General features: G+C 48.2%; 1 protein-coding gene across 1 annotated transcript; it reads right to left on the reverse strand.

The window, feature by feature from the left end:
• Positions 1-390: 390 nt before the first annotated feature.
• On the reverse strand, positions 391-11,056 carry kl (klotho). Its single transcript, XM_064352735.1, has 5 exons — positions 9,752-11,056; positions 8,171-8,681; positions 7,362-7,630; positions 3,633-4,761; positions 391-2,123 (listed from the first exon to the last, which is right to left on the reverse strand). The coding sequence occupies exons 1-5, from the start codon at positions 10,478-10,480 to the stop codon at positions 1,798-1,800; spliced, it is 2,964 nt and encodes a 987-aa protein (XP_064208805.1). The 5' UTR covers positions 10,481-11,056; the 3' UTR covers positions 391-1,797.
• Between the last annotated feature and the right edge of the window lie 3,443 nt (positions 11,057-14,499).

The raw sequence follows: 14,499 nt of genomic DNA on the forward strand, positions 1-14,499 counted from the left end.
ACCAATTAGCACTCTTTATAAATCGGAGGAGCTGTCCTGCATTTCTGAACTAATAAAATCACTTTTTTTTTTGTCTGAAATGGGGGGAAAATTCCACAATGTTTTTATGCAACCTGGCCATATTTAAACGTTGTAAAATAAATGGTATGTGCTACCTGGGTGTATTTCTCAATCGACCACCTGCGCACTCAGATTCAGGTCAGTATGAAACGCACATCTAAAAATATATTACCTTCTCTTCCGTCCTCTTCCAAGTACTAAAAGGTGAATTTATTGTTTGACAACAGCAATCTGTTTTTAAAACAATACGACCAGGCGGAAGAAATACAAGCAAAATACAGATGCGAACTTTTCTGGGGAAACCGAGCAATAAAAATACTTCACAGGTGCTTATATGCTGTTAAGACTTTTATTAAAGAGATTCCTAAAGGAATTAAAATATACACACTGTAAGTTAATAAATATATACACCCTCTGTGTAAAAGATAATTACAAGTGAAATAAATCTCCATACATAGTATGCAAGTCATTTTTTTCATATCCTCTGTGCAGTCTATTTTAATAAGTAATATAATGACATAAAACATTACAGGAAATTATGTTTAGTAGACATTTTTTACGAACCAGATTCTTGATTTTCAACATGAGGTAACCATTTTAATGATCATAGTAAAAAAAAAAAAGAGTACAGTGAAAAAGAACAAAAAAAGGTAATAATAAAAAAAGTTGTCATGGTGTAACTGGTATCAAATAATTTATGTAGTTCCATCGTGGCGCAGTTGAGTGACAGAGCAATGCCATTTAAAATAGCTACATCACCGTAAACTGCGCATTTTTTCATAAATAGATCCTTCGGTTTAAGTTACATTTATACTATAAATTACTCATATCATGAAAAGGAACTCATATAGCCAACACGAAAACATTTTAAAACCCTCGGTTAACTGGGCTATTATTATATTTTGTAGGGCTTTTCCCGCCGACGTCGCAGCGCTACAAGCTACGTCACGAGTCGTTCTCTGTAGCCACAAACCTCGTTAAAATATAACCCGACATAAGAGCGCGTGTACACTGTAGCTAGTTCAGCACATGTAACAGGTGACAAATAAAGGTAAGGTGACAGATCCGAATTCTTGCGGTAAGTGTTATTTTTTCTTGTGGATTTGCTAAATAGCACAATTCTTCAGCCAGGAGGTAGAACTAATAAGTGAAATCAGATGGCAGAGTTCACGGGCGGAAGAAACACATGGCAGGACTTTTACTTTCTGAACCCTGGACTCTTCACTTCTGCTGGGCGGATTAAATAATAATTAAGAGCAGCAAAGTTTGTGTTAAAAGCAGTCATGCCCCTCCTCTAACACCCCTGCCAGTGATGTCATATTCTGTGTGGAGGTTTCTTCTTGTCCAAATACCCAATGGCCTGACTCGCCTGCTCCTGGCCACGCCCCCTGCACTTGGCCCTCGTGTGTCATTGGTCCACCTCGCCACCCAGTGTTCCTGACTGTTTTGGGAAAGTTCGGTCCTGACTGTGTAGAAACCTTGTCTCTTTTTGGACCAGGTCTGCTGAAGGGACGATCCCATCGTCTGTCAGAGGGGGCCGGGGTTAACACCCAGAGAGGTCAGAGGTCACAGTCATTTAAAAAAAAAAAAAGAAAAAAGAACGGCAACACTCTGGTTCACCCGCCCCCTAATTCCTCCCTCCCCAGGAGAACAAATCAAGACAAATAACAGAAAGTGGGGCGGGGGGGGACAGCAAGTCCATGCTGGAGTGAGAGAGATAGAGAGACTGAGCTGGGCCTATTTCTGTCTCTTAGCAGCGTAGTATATAATCATCCCCACGGTGACCAGGAGGGCGGAGCCGACCAAGGAGAGGAAGCCCACGATTGGCCGCTTGGAGAAGAGGTGGCAGCCGGGGCAGGGCTCGGGGAGGCGGGGGCACTGCTGCGGGGCGGAGGCGGGGGCGGGGAAGCCGTTGTGGTGGATGATGTTGCGGTAGTGGTGCAGGGAGGACTTGGCGATGTGCTCGTCGTTGACGTGTCCGTACATGCCGAAGCCCGGGTCGCGCTCGTCACTCAGAGCGTACGCGAAGTAGCCCTGCAGGTTCACGCCGTCCAGCTTATACGCTGAAACACACACACACGCGCACACACATACACACACACACACACACACACACATACACACACAGACACAGGTACGCACACACACGCACACACATACACATACACACACACATACACACACACACGCACACACACACACACACACACACACGCACACCACACACACACCACGCACACACACACACACACATACACACACACACACACGCACACACACACGCACACACACACAACACACGCACACACACGCACGCACATACGCACACATACACACACACACACACATGCACACACACACACACACACACACACACACACACCACACACACGCACACACACACACACACACGCACACACACACACATGCACACACACGCGCACACACACGCAAGCAGATTATTCAGTTACAGAAAGCTCCATGCCATTGTGTCTGAAAATTCTAATTTGGCAGTTGACTGTCTAACGGCCCATTTGGCTCAGCCAGTCTTTGTGTGTGTCAGACTGTGTGTGTGTGTGTGTGTGTGTGTGTCAGAGGTGAGCACAGAGCCGTGTGTAATGACCAAATTCCGAAGGGGTAGAGAGTCTAAATGCAACCCCCCCTCCCTCCCCCCTCCTCCGGGCATTATAAAATAAATTTCAGAAAAAAAAATTCACTTGGGCTTGATGTTGCCACGGTTATTAAACCAGGGGGAGGGACGTGATTGGCGGAGAGCTCCTCCGTGACTGTATCTATGCAGGAAAAACGATGACGACGCCAACGTCCCAGCCCTGGTTCCGCGCCTGATCTTGGCCGCACGGTCTCTGCGCGGTGACGGAGCAGAGGAGCGGGCAGTTGGGGGTCAGTGGGGCGCGACGGGCCCCGGTTAATGATTGAGCGTCAGCGCGGGGACAAACCGACCGCCCCGTCCCAGAGGAATGCTCAGCCCGGGCCCTGGCACGGTGAACGCGACTCCTTTTACTTTTTAAAAAGGGACAAAGCAAACAAGGCCCTGGAGCATTTTTTTTTTTGGGGGGGAGAGAACGTCAGCCCTTACACGTATTTATTTATGTTAATTCTTGTTTTCTTCTGCGCGGGCTTGCGTTTCTCATCGATGCGCAGGTTAGACGGGGCGAAACAGGAACTCGGGTGCCGGTGCACAAATATGTGGCCGTGAAAGACTCTAAGATGCCAGTAAAATCTGAAAACGCTCCTGCCAGATCCATGCGACTGTTCAGCAAAACAAAATACAACAATAAAAACTATGTTGAAGTACAACAGGCCTGAAGCCTCAACTTTAAGAGCTTTGTTGAAGTAAAACAGGCCTGAAGCCTTACCTTTAAGAGCTTTGTTGAAATAAATTAGCCACAAAGCCTTACCTTTAAGAGCTTCGTTGAAGTAAAATAGCCCTGAGACCTTAACTTTAAGAGCTTTGTTGATGTGAAATGGCCTTACCTTTAAGAGCTTTGTTGAAGTAAAACAGGCCTGAAAGCCTTACCTTTAAGAGCTTCGTTGATGTGAAATGGCCTTACCTTTAAGAGCTTCGTTGATGTAGTTGTAGAGGTAGTACACGCGCAGGCTGTCCTTGAAGCGGGCCGGGTCCTCGTCCACCCCGTTGGACATGACGTAGATGGGCACGCCCTTGTACCTGGAGTCCACCCAGTTGAGGACTTTGCGGAGCCCCCAGGGCACCACGGGGGACCCCCGGCGGGGGGACATGATCCAGGTGACGTCGTAGATGTAGTGCACCTCCAGCATGCCCTCGAAGCTGTAGCGGTCCTCCACCACGTCCGACACCATGGTGGTGCTGAAGTGGCTGAGGGCGAAGAAGTCGTAGGTGCCCCGCACCAGGCGCCGGTCGGCGGCGCTGAACGCGGGCAGGTGGTAGCTGATGAGGTCCAGCGTGGTGCGCTGCTGGAGCCAGGCCCGCATGCCCGCCGGGTAGTCGCCGTCGCCGAAGACGGGCTCGGCGAACCAGCCCACGCGGAAGTCCAGGATGCGGGCGGCCGGCTCGGCGTCGCCGCGGCTGAAGGAGTAGGCCGGCTCCACCCAGTCGGCGTGCAGCGTCAGCGAGATCCGCCCGCCCTGCGCCCGGCGGAACTCGCGGTCGTAGGCGTGCCAGGCCAGGGCGTGGGCGCGGAGCAGGTTGTGCCCCACCACGTAGCTCAGCTTCTTGGCGTTGGGCTCGTTGAGGGTGATCCAGAACTTGACCAGCGCCCCCAGCTGGCGGAAGCAGAGGCGGGCGTACTCGGCGAAGGCCTGCACCGTCTCCTGGGCGCGCCACCCCCGCCGGGCCTCCAGGGGCGCCGGCAGGCTGGACTTGTCGCGGATGTAGTGCCACAGGCTGACCACCGGGGTGACGTTGGCGCGCAGCAGCTCGCCGGCGAAGCAGCGGTAGTAGCGCAGCAGGCTGGCGTTGGCCTCCGACGCGTTGCCCGTGGGCACCAGCGTGGACCAGTTGAGGCTGAAGTGGAAGTGGGTGACGCGCGTGCGCGCCACCTGGGACACCTGGCGCCGGATGGCGGCGTAGTCGGCGCACCGCGGGGCCCGGCGCACCGCGGGCGGGGCCTGGACCCCCTCCAGCCGCCGCAGCTCCCCGCTGCCCGTGATGTTCCAGATGTAGACGCTGGGGTCCGCGAACTGGGAGGGCGTGGTCTCCACCTGGAAGCACGGACGGACGGACGGACATACGGATGGACAGACAGACAGGCAGTCAGACAGACAGGAAACTAGTCATAATCTGAATTGAATGTAATTTGTTTATCTCCAGTTCAGGAATTTGTTATTTGTCATATTTAAGAAAGTTACAGCCCATAAAGTATCTAAAAAATGGATATATTGATGGTGTTTATCAACAAAACGATTTGCTAGTTTCCATTTCCATGAATGTTTTTATAAAAAATATAAATAAAATTACGAAACACACAAGAACGTTACTGCATAGCAGAAACATGTTTGACGCGTAACAAATACAATTATTTTAAAAACACCTGCATGACAGAAAAACACACCATGTTGCCCGGTGTCACCGAGGACATTTCTGGCCTTGTTTTTCACGGAGGTCAAAGGTCAGCATCGCCAAGGTAACCCGTTGGCAGTTGAACACAAGCTATCTCACTCTCTCATCGGGCGCTGTTCTAGCATCCGTATTCGGACAACTGAACCCTGACTCATGCATGCACACGCACAAACATGCACACACCCACGCGTAAAGGCTGACCTTGCTGTTTGGTTTGGAAGGACAAGCGTATTTACATTGTTCACAATTAAAAAATACTCCGGACTCAGGCAGCAGACCAGGTAATGGCTGTGAAGTTTGGACCTTGGAGTAGTGCATTCAAACTGAGGACACCACCACTGACCCTCTTTGCAGGGTGCAATTGCACTGACAAGCTGTGTGATTGAGTGCAGGCATCAAACTATCATTTTTAAATACTTCAACCATTTGAACCATACAATCCTGCAGATTAGATCTTCCAAGTCACACAATTCCCAATATTCAGAACAAAATATCGACATGACTAACTGGATGCATCGATTTATGCCATAAACGGTTTTAAGCTGTGGTCGTGGACTCAGCCTGTGAAGAAAAGAACTCACTTGTGACAAGGTTTGGAAAATTTCTCACCGACTCCAGTTCAAAACAAAATACCACTTCCCTAGCATGTGCCGCTGATGTTTCTTCTTCCCCTCCAATCAGGGACTGATTTATACCTGGGACACTGGGTGAGTGGGATCTCTGGCCAATCAGTGACATCGATCAATCAGTTTTCAGGTCAATTTTTTTTTTTTTAAAAGCAGCACTACTGGCCTTTAAGATCAGATTTGAGTATCCTTGATCAACGGTTTAGTTTCCCTTGAAGCGAAATTTAATTGTAGACTTTTATTAGCATGCCCCATTAAAACAGCAGACTTCATTTTGGACGAAACGGTTTACTCTCATCTTTTATAATGCAAACAGAACAGAGTCACCACATCATTATCGAGGACATGCTTCTCCAGTTCTCCTAGCTCTTCTGTGTAGCGCTTCCGGGAACTCAAAGTAAGAGAATCACCGGGTAAATAATTTCTCAGAAATCTATATATAGTAACATGTTCCCGTGCAGGCATTCTCATAAATCCCATTTATTTTTTGCCCATAAAGCTCTTTTTTAACATATGCTGCAAAGTGCTGTTTGGGCTAGATTATGTATTTGTATAATGTGTGTTTGTGGCAGAACTACTGAGCTGGTGGTTTTTGTGTCTGCCAAACTGAATACATCTCCACTGCCCCATGTGAAGAGGCAGAGTAAATTATAGTGTGTTATATAGTATTGTAGTGTATATATAGTATTATATAGTGTATAATTGAGTGTATTATAGGGCAATGCATTATAAATAAGTGGACTTTATAGTAAATATAACGATTGATGTGTTTCTAGCCCAAAACGTGTATGACAATATCTGAAATCGCACAATGAATTTGAGCCTATCCCAGCATGCAGTGGGCAACAGGCAGGAATACTCCCTTTATAGGTCGCCAAACCATCACAGGGTTTATTTCTGGGAAATGTAGTCTGTCCATTTAGCCTACCCTGCCGGAGTACCCAGAGGAAACCAACCCACACAGACGCGGGGAGAACATGCAAACCCCACTCAGAAAGGCCCCCAGGCTGGGGTTCAAACTTCTTGCCGTAAGGTGACAGAGCAACATAATCATAATAATCGATCCATCCATTATCGATACCCACTTATCCTGGGCAGGGTCGCTGGAGCCTATCCCAGCAAGCAATGGGCAAGGGGCAGGAATACACCTTGAACAGGCCACCAATCTATCGCAGGGCATACACACCATTCACTCACACGCGCTCATATCTATGGGCAATTTAGAGTCTCCGATTAGCCTACCTGCATGTCTTTGGACTGTGGGAGGAAACCCACACAAACACGAGGAGAACATGAAACCTCCACACATTAAGGCCCAGGCCAGGCCGGATTCGAACCCAGGACCTTCTTGCCTAATCATAGTAATGCAATACATAATCGTCCCCCGATTTAATTGGCTAAACAAATGTTCCCTCCCTCCAGTGGAGCTGCTCAGTGGCCAACAATAGAGGATTGTGGTTGTACTGGGCAGCTCCCAGGTGTGCATGCGTATGAGCGTGAAGCAGGGCGTTGCTGCAAAAGAGCATCCGTGCTAACCCTGGGTAAATAAAGGTTAAATAAATAAAAAATAATGATGCGAGGGTGAAAAGAGGAAGTGGAAAGGCGGGGGGGGGCACCTGGATGGAGTTGGCGGCCACGCCCCAGGCGAAGTCGCAGGGGAAGACGCCGCTGGCGGGCGTGTTCTCGGGCAGCGGCGGGAAGCCGTTGCTCTCGATCAGCTTCCTGTAGAACTCGGCGGAGGTCTTGGGCTCGCGCCGCATGTCCGGCGTGTCGAAGTCCACGTAGAAGAGCCCGCGCCGCACCGTGTACTCCCGGTACCACTCGAACCCGTCCACCAGCGACCAGGCCGTGTAGCCCATCACCCGCACCTTGTCGTACTTGATCGCTACGGAAACGGAGCGGGCGGCAGCGTGAGAGCTTTCGGGGGCCGTTCGCGCGGTCGTCAAAATGCACGTGACACAAAAAAAAAGCACGCTGGTAGATTGTAATCACGCGGAAGAAAGCTCGTAGGCAGGATAAAATGAAATATTCTTTTTTTTTTATACTAAGTCCTCTGCGTCTGTCAGGTTTATATTTACAGAGAATTTGATTACATTACACTCAGCCCATCACATCCCAGTAATGCACTTACTGCAGCACTGGGGGGGAAAAAAAAACATCATTGGTTTAAACATGTTCCCTTAACTCTGACTGACTGTTAAAAGCAAGCATCAAATTTCATCTTCACCAGGTCAATTTGGAGCACTCAGCAAGTCGCCAAAGTTAACTCCCCAAACTGCAATAGTGAAGAAGAAAAGCGCATGTTTTATCTCAAAGCTCAGGAAAAAACGTGGGTCGAATCCAGGCCCGGTGACCCCGCGACCCCGTGACCCCTCCCTCGTGACCCCTCCCCTCCGACCCCCGTGACCCCTCCCCTCCGACCTACACTTGAGCGTCTCCATGATGAACCTCTTCAGGTAGTACATGTGCTTGGGGTCCTCGGTCTTGGAGTTGCCGTTGACGTACCAGCCATTCTCCACGATGAAGACGGGCGGGTCGTCGTACTCGGCCTGGATCCAGTACAGCAGCATGCGCAGGTCCAGCTCCTCCTTCTGCCCGAACTTCAGGCTCTCGTTGCTCAGCTGGAAGCTGAGCGAGGGCCCGAAGGAGAGGGCGAAGAAGTCCGCCGTCCCGTTGACCCGGGCCCTCTCGGCGGGGCTGAACGAGGGCAGCCGGGCGGACAGGACGCTCTTCATGCACCGCGGGTAGTCGCCGTCCACGAACAGGGGCCGCGCGAACCAGCCCAGGACGAAGTTCAGCGAGCACTGGCAGGCCGGGAGGCTCTCCCGCCGCGTCCTGCTGGGCCCGATCCAGTGGGAGCCCAGCGCCATGGACACCTTGCCGCCCTGCAGGGGGCGGTAGCGCTCGTTGTAGACGTGCCAGGCCGCGGCGTGAGCCTGGGCAACAAAAAAACAAAGAACAGAGAACGTTTGCCACATTCTACACCGGTGTCTCTCCCCCCTGGACATCTGCACAGTCTGCAGGTTTTCACTGCTACCCAGCACTTCATTGGTCAATTAACCCCTTTAAGGGTGTGAGATCATAAACATGTCATTAGAATGTTCTCGATTGAACATTCTAACGCTGATGTCACAATCACTTCTGGCGGCTGAAAGCAACGAAGTTCTAGAATACTGACTTTTTTTAATTTGGGGGGGAAAAAAAACATTCCAAAAAAAAAACTAAGCTTTAAATGTTCCAAAATGGACTGCACAAACAACCTCAGTTGGATTCACAGATATGAAGTGGTTGCTGGTTTTAAGGTGCAAACAAAAACAATTTCTGGGCCAAAACCACGGTGTTTATACCACACCTTGACAGGGTTACACTACCTCAGGGTTGATTTGACTTTTTTTTATTATTGTTTATTTCACTCTAGACTCAAGAAATCAGATGAGGTAACTGTAATCAGCTGATTTAAATCAAAGTTAAAGTGCTGCAAAATCCCCAGCCGCCCCCCCCCCCCTTCCAAAAAAACAAAAAAAAACAAACAAAAAAACAATACCTGTGACCAGGGTTAGAAACTGACCCACCCCTAACATCCATGTTTTGAGTGTAAGGAATATAGCACTAAGTGTTATAGAGTTAGTATAGCATAAGTTTTTATTACCTTTGGCGGACCACAGAAGCAGATTAGTATGCTGCAATATGTTATGAACAATAAACAACGTGCTTGGCAGCTAAAATATGTGGTCCCTGTTATAAAAAGGCTAACGTCTGATCTGCATTTCCAGGCCTCGTCTGTCGCTCTATGTGGGTACCGCATACAGAGACGTATGTCTTGTTTTTAAAACTAGATTAAGTTTAGGATGTTTTTTCCCTCAATTATACAACATAAATTATTTTAATCTCACTACAACAAGAAACATCTTTGCCTCAAATAACGTCTTTAATATTTAAGATTCCAAAGTCATAAAATGCACGCGTTTTTTTTCATTTGTCAAAATGGTCTGGTACTCGCACTTACCTTCAGGAGAATATGTCCGACTCGGAAAGGCAAGTCCGGGTCATTTTTTATCCCTGGTGCCATAATTCCGGTTCCGTATCCGTGCCAAGCCACGACGAACGGGTTGTCAATCGTGATCCAGAATTTCACGTCGTCTCCGAACGTTTCGAAACAAAAGTCGGCGTAGTCTTCGAAGAGGTCCACCAAGATAGGATTGCTCCATCCGCCGTAACGGCGCTGCAAGACGTCCGGCAGGTCCCAGTGATAGAGCGTAACGACCGGCTGCACGCCGATTTCTTTCAGCTTCTGGATGAGAGTTTTGTAGTACGCCACTCCTCGTTCGTTGTAGCTGGCGCGCGTGCCGTTCGAGAAGATCCTGGGCCAGGAGAGCGAGAATCTGTAGTGACTGACTCCGAGTTGCTGGAGCGCGCGGATGTCCCCCTGGATGTTGTGATAGCTGTCACTCCCCACGTCGCCCGTAGCTTTCCGGTTGCCGCCGCGCGTGAAGGTGTCCCAGACGGACGGTCCTTTGCCGTCTTTCTCGAACGCCCCTTCCACGGAGTAAGACGAGGTGCCCACGGACCACATAAACCCGTCCGGGAAGGTGTCGTAGAGGAACGCCTGATCGTAGGGATAGGGGAGTTTATTAAATCGTTCCCAGGTGTGCTGTCCAGCGCCGGGACCTGCGGCTGCGCTGTTCACTTCAGCAGAGAGGGTCAGGAACAACAGCAGAAAACTTGGCACGCGCATTATGACAGTTTATATTTCGTCAAGTATTCGACCAAAAGAAATCGTCTATTCCTATGGCCAGATAAGACTAAGATGCGGCCCTGCTCTCCCAACTATCTCGCTGCGTCTCGCGCAAGCTTTCATATAGCCTACCCCAGCTGGCCCCGTGCGAGCGCTCTTCTTTAGTGTTAGGAAATCTATCAATAATTACCCAAATCCTTGACGCGTAAAACGGTTTCTAGGCGCAACACAATGTTAAAGCTATATAATATCAATCTCACTCAGCCCGTGCACGGATCAGTGCTTTCGACGCTACATGTTAAAATATGTCAACAAAATAATAGGTAGGTAAAGCGAGGGACACTTTGCGCGTTGTACTTTTGCACGAGACGCCTCGATATGTGACATTTTCGAATAAAACTACTCGCGGGTGATTAAAAAAAAATGGTACAACAGATGAGTCACATCTTAATATTTCCTCGAGGACTGTCATCTAGAGAGGAACATGCCAATTTGAAGCAGCGGCAGGGCGATACGAAAATAAGCGTTCAATGAGTTTATGGAATTTATGGACGTTAAAATTATCAGCAGCCTACTATTATAAGTAAGAAGAGTACGGTTACATACATTTTATCTCACCTCCCATAAAATGTATGTAACCGTACTCTTCTTACTTATAATAGTGCGTGTAAAATTGCTTCGTCCATCTAATTCTAAGGTCAGTAAGAGCAAAAGTATTACATCTTGGCTTTCGTTAAACCAGTTTTATATGACGCAAGTACGGCTATTTTGTGTGTGTGTGTGTGTGTGTGTGTGGGGGGGGGGGGGGGGGGGGGTGATGTGCATGTTTCTGTGTGTGAAACTTGATCAAAGGTCATTAATAGTGTCTGTCACTGATAATGACCTTGGCGTTCTCGCGGTAAAACAGGAGATAAAAGCACCGCTGCCGCGCGCTTGTGTCCGCTGTCGAAGCAGACAGGAGCGCTAGGAAGGGCTGCCTTTCTTCCGAACACCACCGACAGTGTGCGTGAGCCCGTTTGCAGCGTTACCGCAGCAGCGCAAAGGGTAAATGGACAATGGAGCAGGTGTTCCCCAAGCGGCAGATCGGAACCTTTTGCTTTGTATTTATGACCTTGTCGGTTATTTAGTTCCTGTTCTCTTATGGTTTGTATGTATGTTTTGCAACAACAACAACAACAACAAAAGAGTTCCCTTTTAAAAATGCAAAAAAGAGAGTCTCTGAAATCTCCCGTTTCATTTGAGGCGCGACAGTCATGAGACCTTTTGTTTTTCTCTTCATCTGTTCTTTCTTTCTTCCTGTTTTTCTTCCTCGCATAGCTAACACTTGGCACCATCGCCTGCTTTTCTGCTGAAGTTTGGCGCACTTTCTGGCCGCGCTCCCTTAGACGTGTGCAAATTATTTCCTTGATCTAAGTCCATGATCTAAGTCTATGCCGAGCATGGATGCCAAATGCAGATTTCACACACGGTTCTGTGAATTTTCAAAACTTTCACTCATTTAAAATGCTAAGATTTTATTGGACAAAAGGCGATATCGTCATAACGTTTCACAACTCACATTTGGCACGTGCATTGTTCATTGTGTAGAGGTGTGCTACAGTGGGTAATACATCCTAGGCAGTAAAATGTCCAGTGGTAATCTACCTCCAAATGAGCTCTAGCAGAGTAGCCTACATTGAGTCCAATTTAACACCAAACGTTTTACTGTGTAACTAATGGCCACCAAACGTGTTCTCAAGTCAAAACCTGACTTTAAAGACACTTTGACAGCACTACATCCCCAGCCCAGATCATTCAAACCTTGAGTGTGAGAAAAGTGCTATATAAATGCAAGGAATTATTATTAATATTAATTAGAGCAATACTGTTGCTACGCTACAGCTGTGGCTTTATTTTGCGGCCCATATCTTACTTCCGGTCTCAGTTAACGGAATCCTGGGCCTAAAACCTCTGAAATGTCTGCTGGGTATTTTCCCACGAAAAGGACCGCTATCGTTACGGAACACACACAAAAAAAAATAAAATAAATAACTGCAGTCGCAAAAAAAGGAAGAGCAAATGAAAACTCTCACAAACACAGGCGCTGCTCAGATCATCACTTTCCGAACACGTGAACGTCTGACTGAACAGTGATCGAAGAGCAGCGTAACAGCGCTTTAACGCGACATAAACCTCGAGATTTTTTTTTTTTTTTTTACACCCTTTCACCCAGACAAGCACACACAGACGGACAGGCCTATCAGAGCATAAGAACACTCGGCCACGAGATGGAGCGTTTCTAAGCAACGCAGCTTCATAAAAGACAGAAGGTCAGATAACCAGAACGCTGTAGGTCACTCCACCCCCCACCCCCCCCCCGAATAATTTGACACGGTTATGAAACCAGCCTACGTGCAGATGTCATTTATTAGAGGTCGTGATCGTTTGTTAGAGCGTAGCCGACTGCCAAGACAAAAAAACAAGAACTCTCCACAACAGTATTAGACTTACACCAGTCCATACTTTCAAGAGGGATCAAATATACTCTGGCAGTCTGAAATTGTCCTTGTCTTTTTAATACAAAATGTAACATAGATTACATTTGGACAGGTAGATACATTATTATTATACTGTAGCCTACAATGTTCATCATTCATTACATTTACATTACAGGCATTTAGCAGACGACTTGCACAACTTTTTACATTTTCACTCCGTTACAGACAACACCATTGGTGTTAGGGAATGCATTTTCAGGTACGTGTAAAACACACCCGACAAAATGAGCTTTCAAGTTTACGTTCGTGACACAGCAAAGCCCTGAACCAAAAAAAAAGAAGACAAATTGGTCGGTGGCCAGCGATGTATTTTCAGACGGATCCTAAGCTCCCGATAGATTAGCGGCAGTTTGCAAGGCAGGTGGTGACAGAAAGGAGACAAGCTACCTGATGCAACCCGCGTCGGGGACATAAGCAATTTGATACGTACACAGCGATAACGCAATGTTCCCGGAAGATTATGTTATTAGACTTCGTATCCCCTTGGGGGCACCTACCGAAATTTCCATTTTTATTCCTGGAGCTATCGGGCCATCTGACATAGGGCATAAACATCCGAATCACCGGCGGCCGGCTGCCTTACTGGCATAATCTATGAAAATAACGGACTTAACATGTTTATCACGAGAGAAAGGGGTTCACTCTGCTCGCTGTTATCAGGACACTGGTCGTCTTCGGGTAGAATAAAAGGGAAGCTTGATTATATAATGGGCTTTTTTTTGAGTGTGGGTCGGGAAGATTTGCGCAGAGGGGTGAATGGGAGCATAGTATGAACCCTCGCGAACTTAAAAACTAAGGGTGTTCCAAGGACACCACAGTAACTGAGCCACGATACGCCGGTTTGGACAGATACCCGCACCAATCCGCATCCTTCAGTAGCCTACCATCTAGCATCCGCATTCTGGAACTGTAACGTCTGAATATTTGGGCTAGGCGCATTTAACGGTATTTGACACTGGGTTGGCATTGTCTCGTGTTCTAATGCTGGTATAGGTGCGAGGTCCGTCGCAAATCTTTCTATTCATTCTGTGTCTATCGGGAAAATCAGAGATTGGCAATGACCTTGTCCGGTCGTTGAGGTGGCCTGGTCAGGCGCTGTTGGGGTGAGTCACGGCATTGGAGCAGCGGAGCGTGATTTGTTTCCCCTGCGATTCTGGCATCACGAGCGCCCATTCACCTACACGCCCCCCCACATCAGGTGAAACCGTTTCCTCCAGGTGTGTGCACTTGGTTCCGGATGGCGCGAGAATGTCAGCTGAGCTTTGCACCTTTGGACCTGAAAAAAACAAGAGCCCCCCCCCCCCCCCAATGCTTGGGTTGCCACGCGCCCAGACTGTACGCATGTGCCCCAAGGCTACAGACCACCAACAGAAAGGCCTTCTGTTGGTTGCTGTCGGTCTTCACGATATCTTACGATTATATATCTTCACGATCACACCTCAGTTGTCTCGTGCAAGTCCGTAGAAATGTTTCCCTACGAAC

Source organism: Anguilla rostrata, chromosome 9, assembly GCF_018555375.3.
Source record: "Anguilla rostrata isolate EN2019 chromosome 9, ASM1855537v3, whole genome shotgun sequence".
In the NCBI taxonomy this organism is placed as follows: Eukaryota; Metazoa; Chordata; class Actinopteri; order Anguilliformes; family Anguillidae; genus Anguilla; species Anguilla rostrata.

Excerpts from the sequence above, each read along its gene's own strand:
- kl (XM_064352735.1), bottom strand. The coding sequence starts at position 10,480 with ATGCGCGTGCCAAGTTTTCTGCTGTTGTTCCTGACCCTCTCTGCTGAA. Across the intron at positions 8,682-9,751 it reads TCGGACATATTCTCCTGAAG|GCTCACGCCGCGGCCTGGCA; the intron begins GTAAGTGCGAGT and ends TTTGTTGCCCAG. Across the intron at positions 7,631-8,170 it reads CATCATGGAGACGCTCAAGT|CGATCAAGTACGACAAGGTG; the intron begins GTAGGTCGGAGG and ends CCGTTTCCGTAG.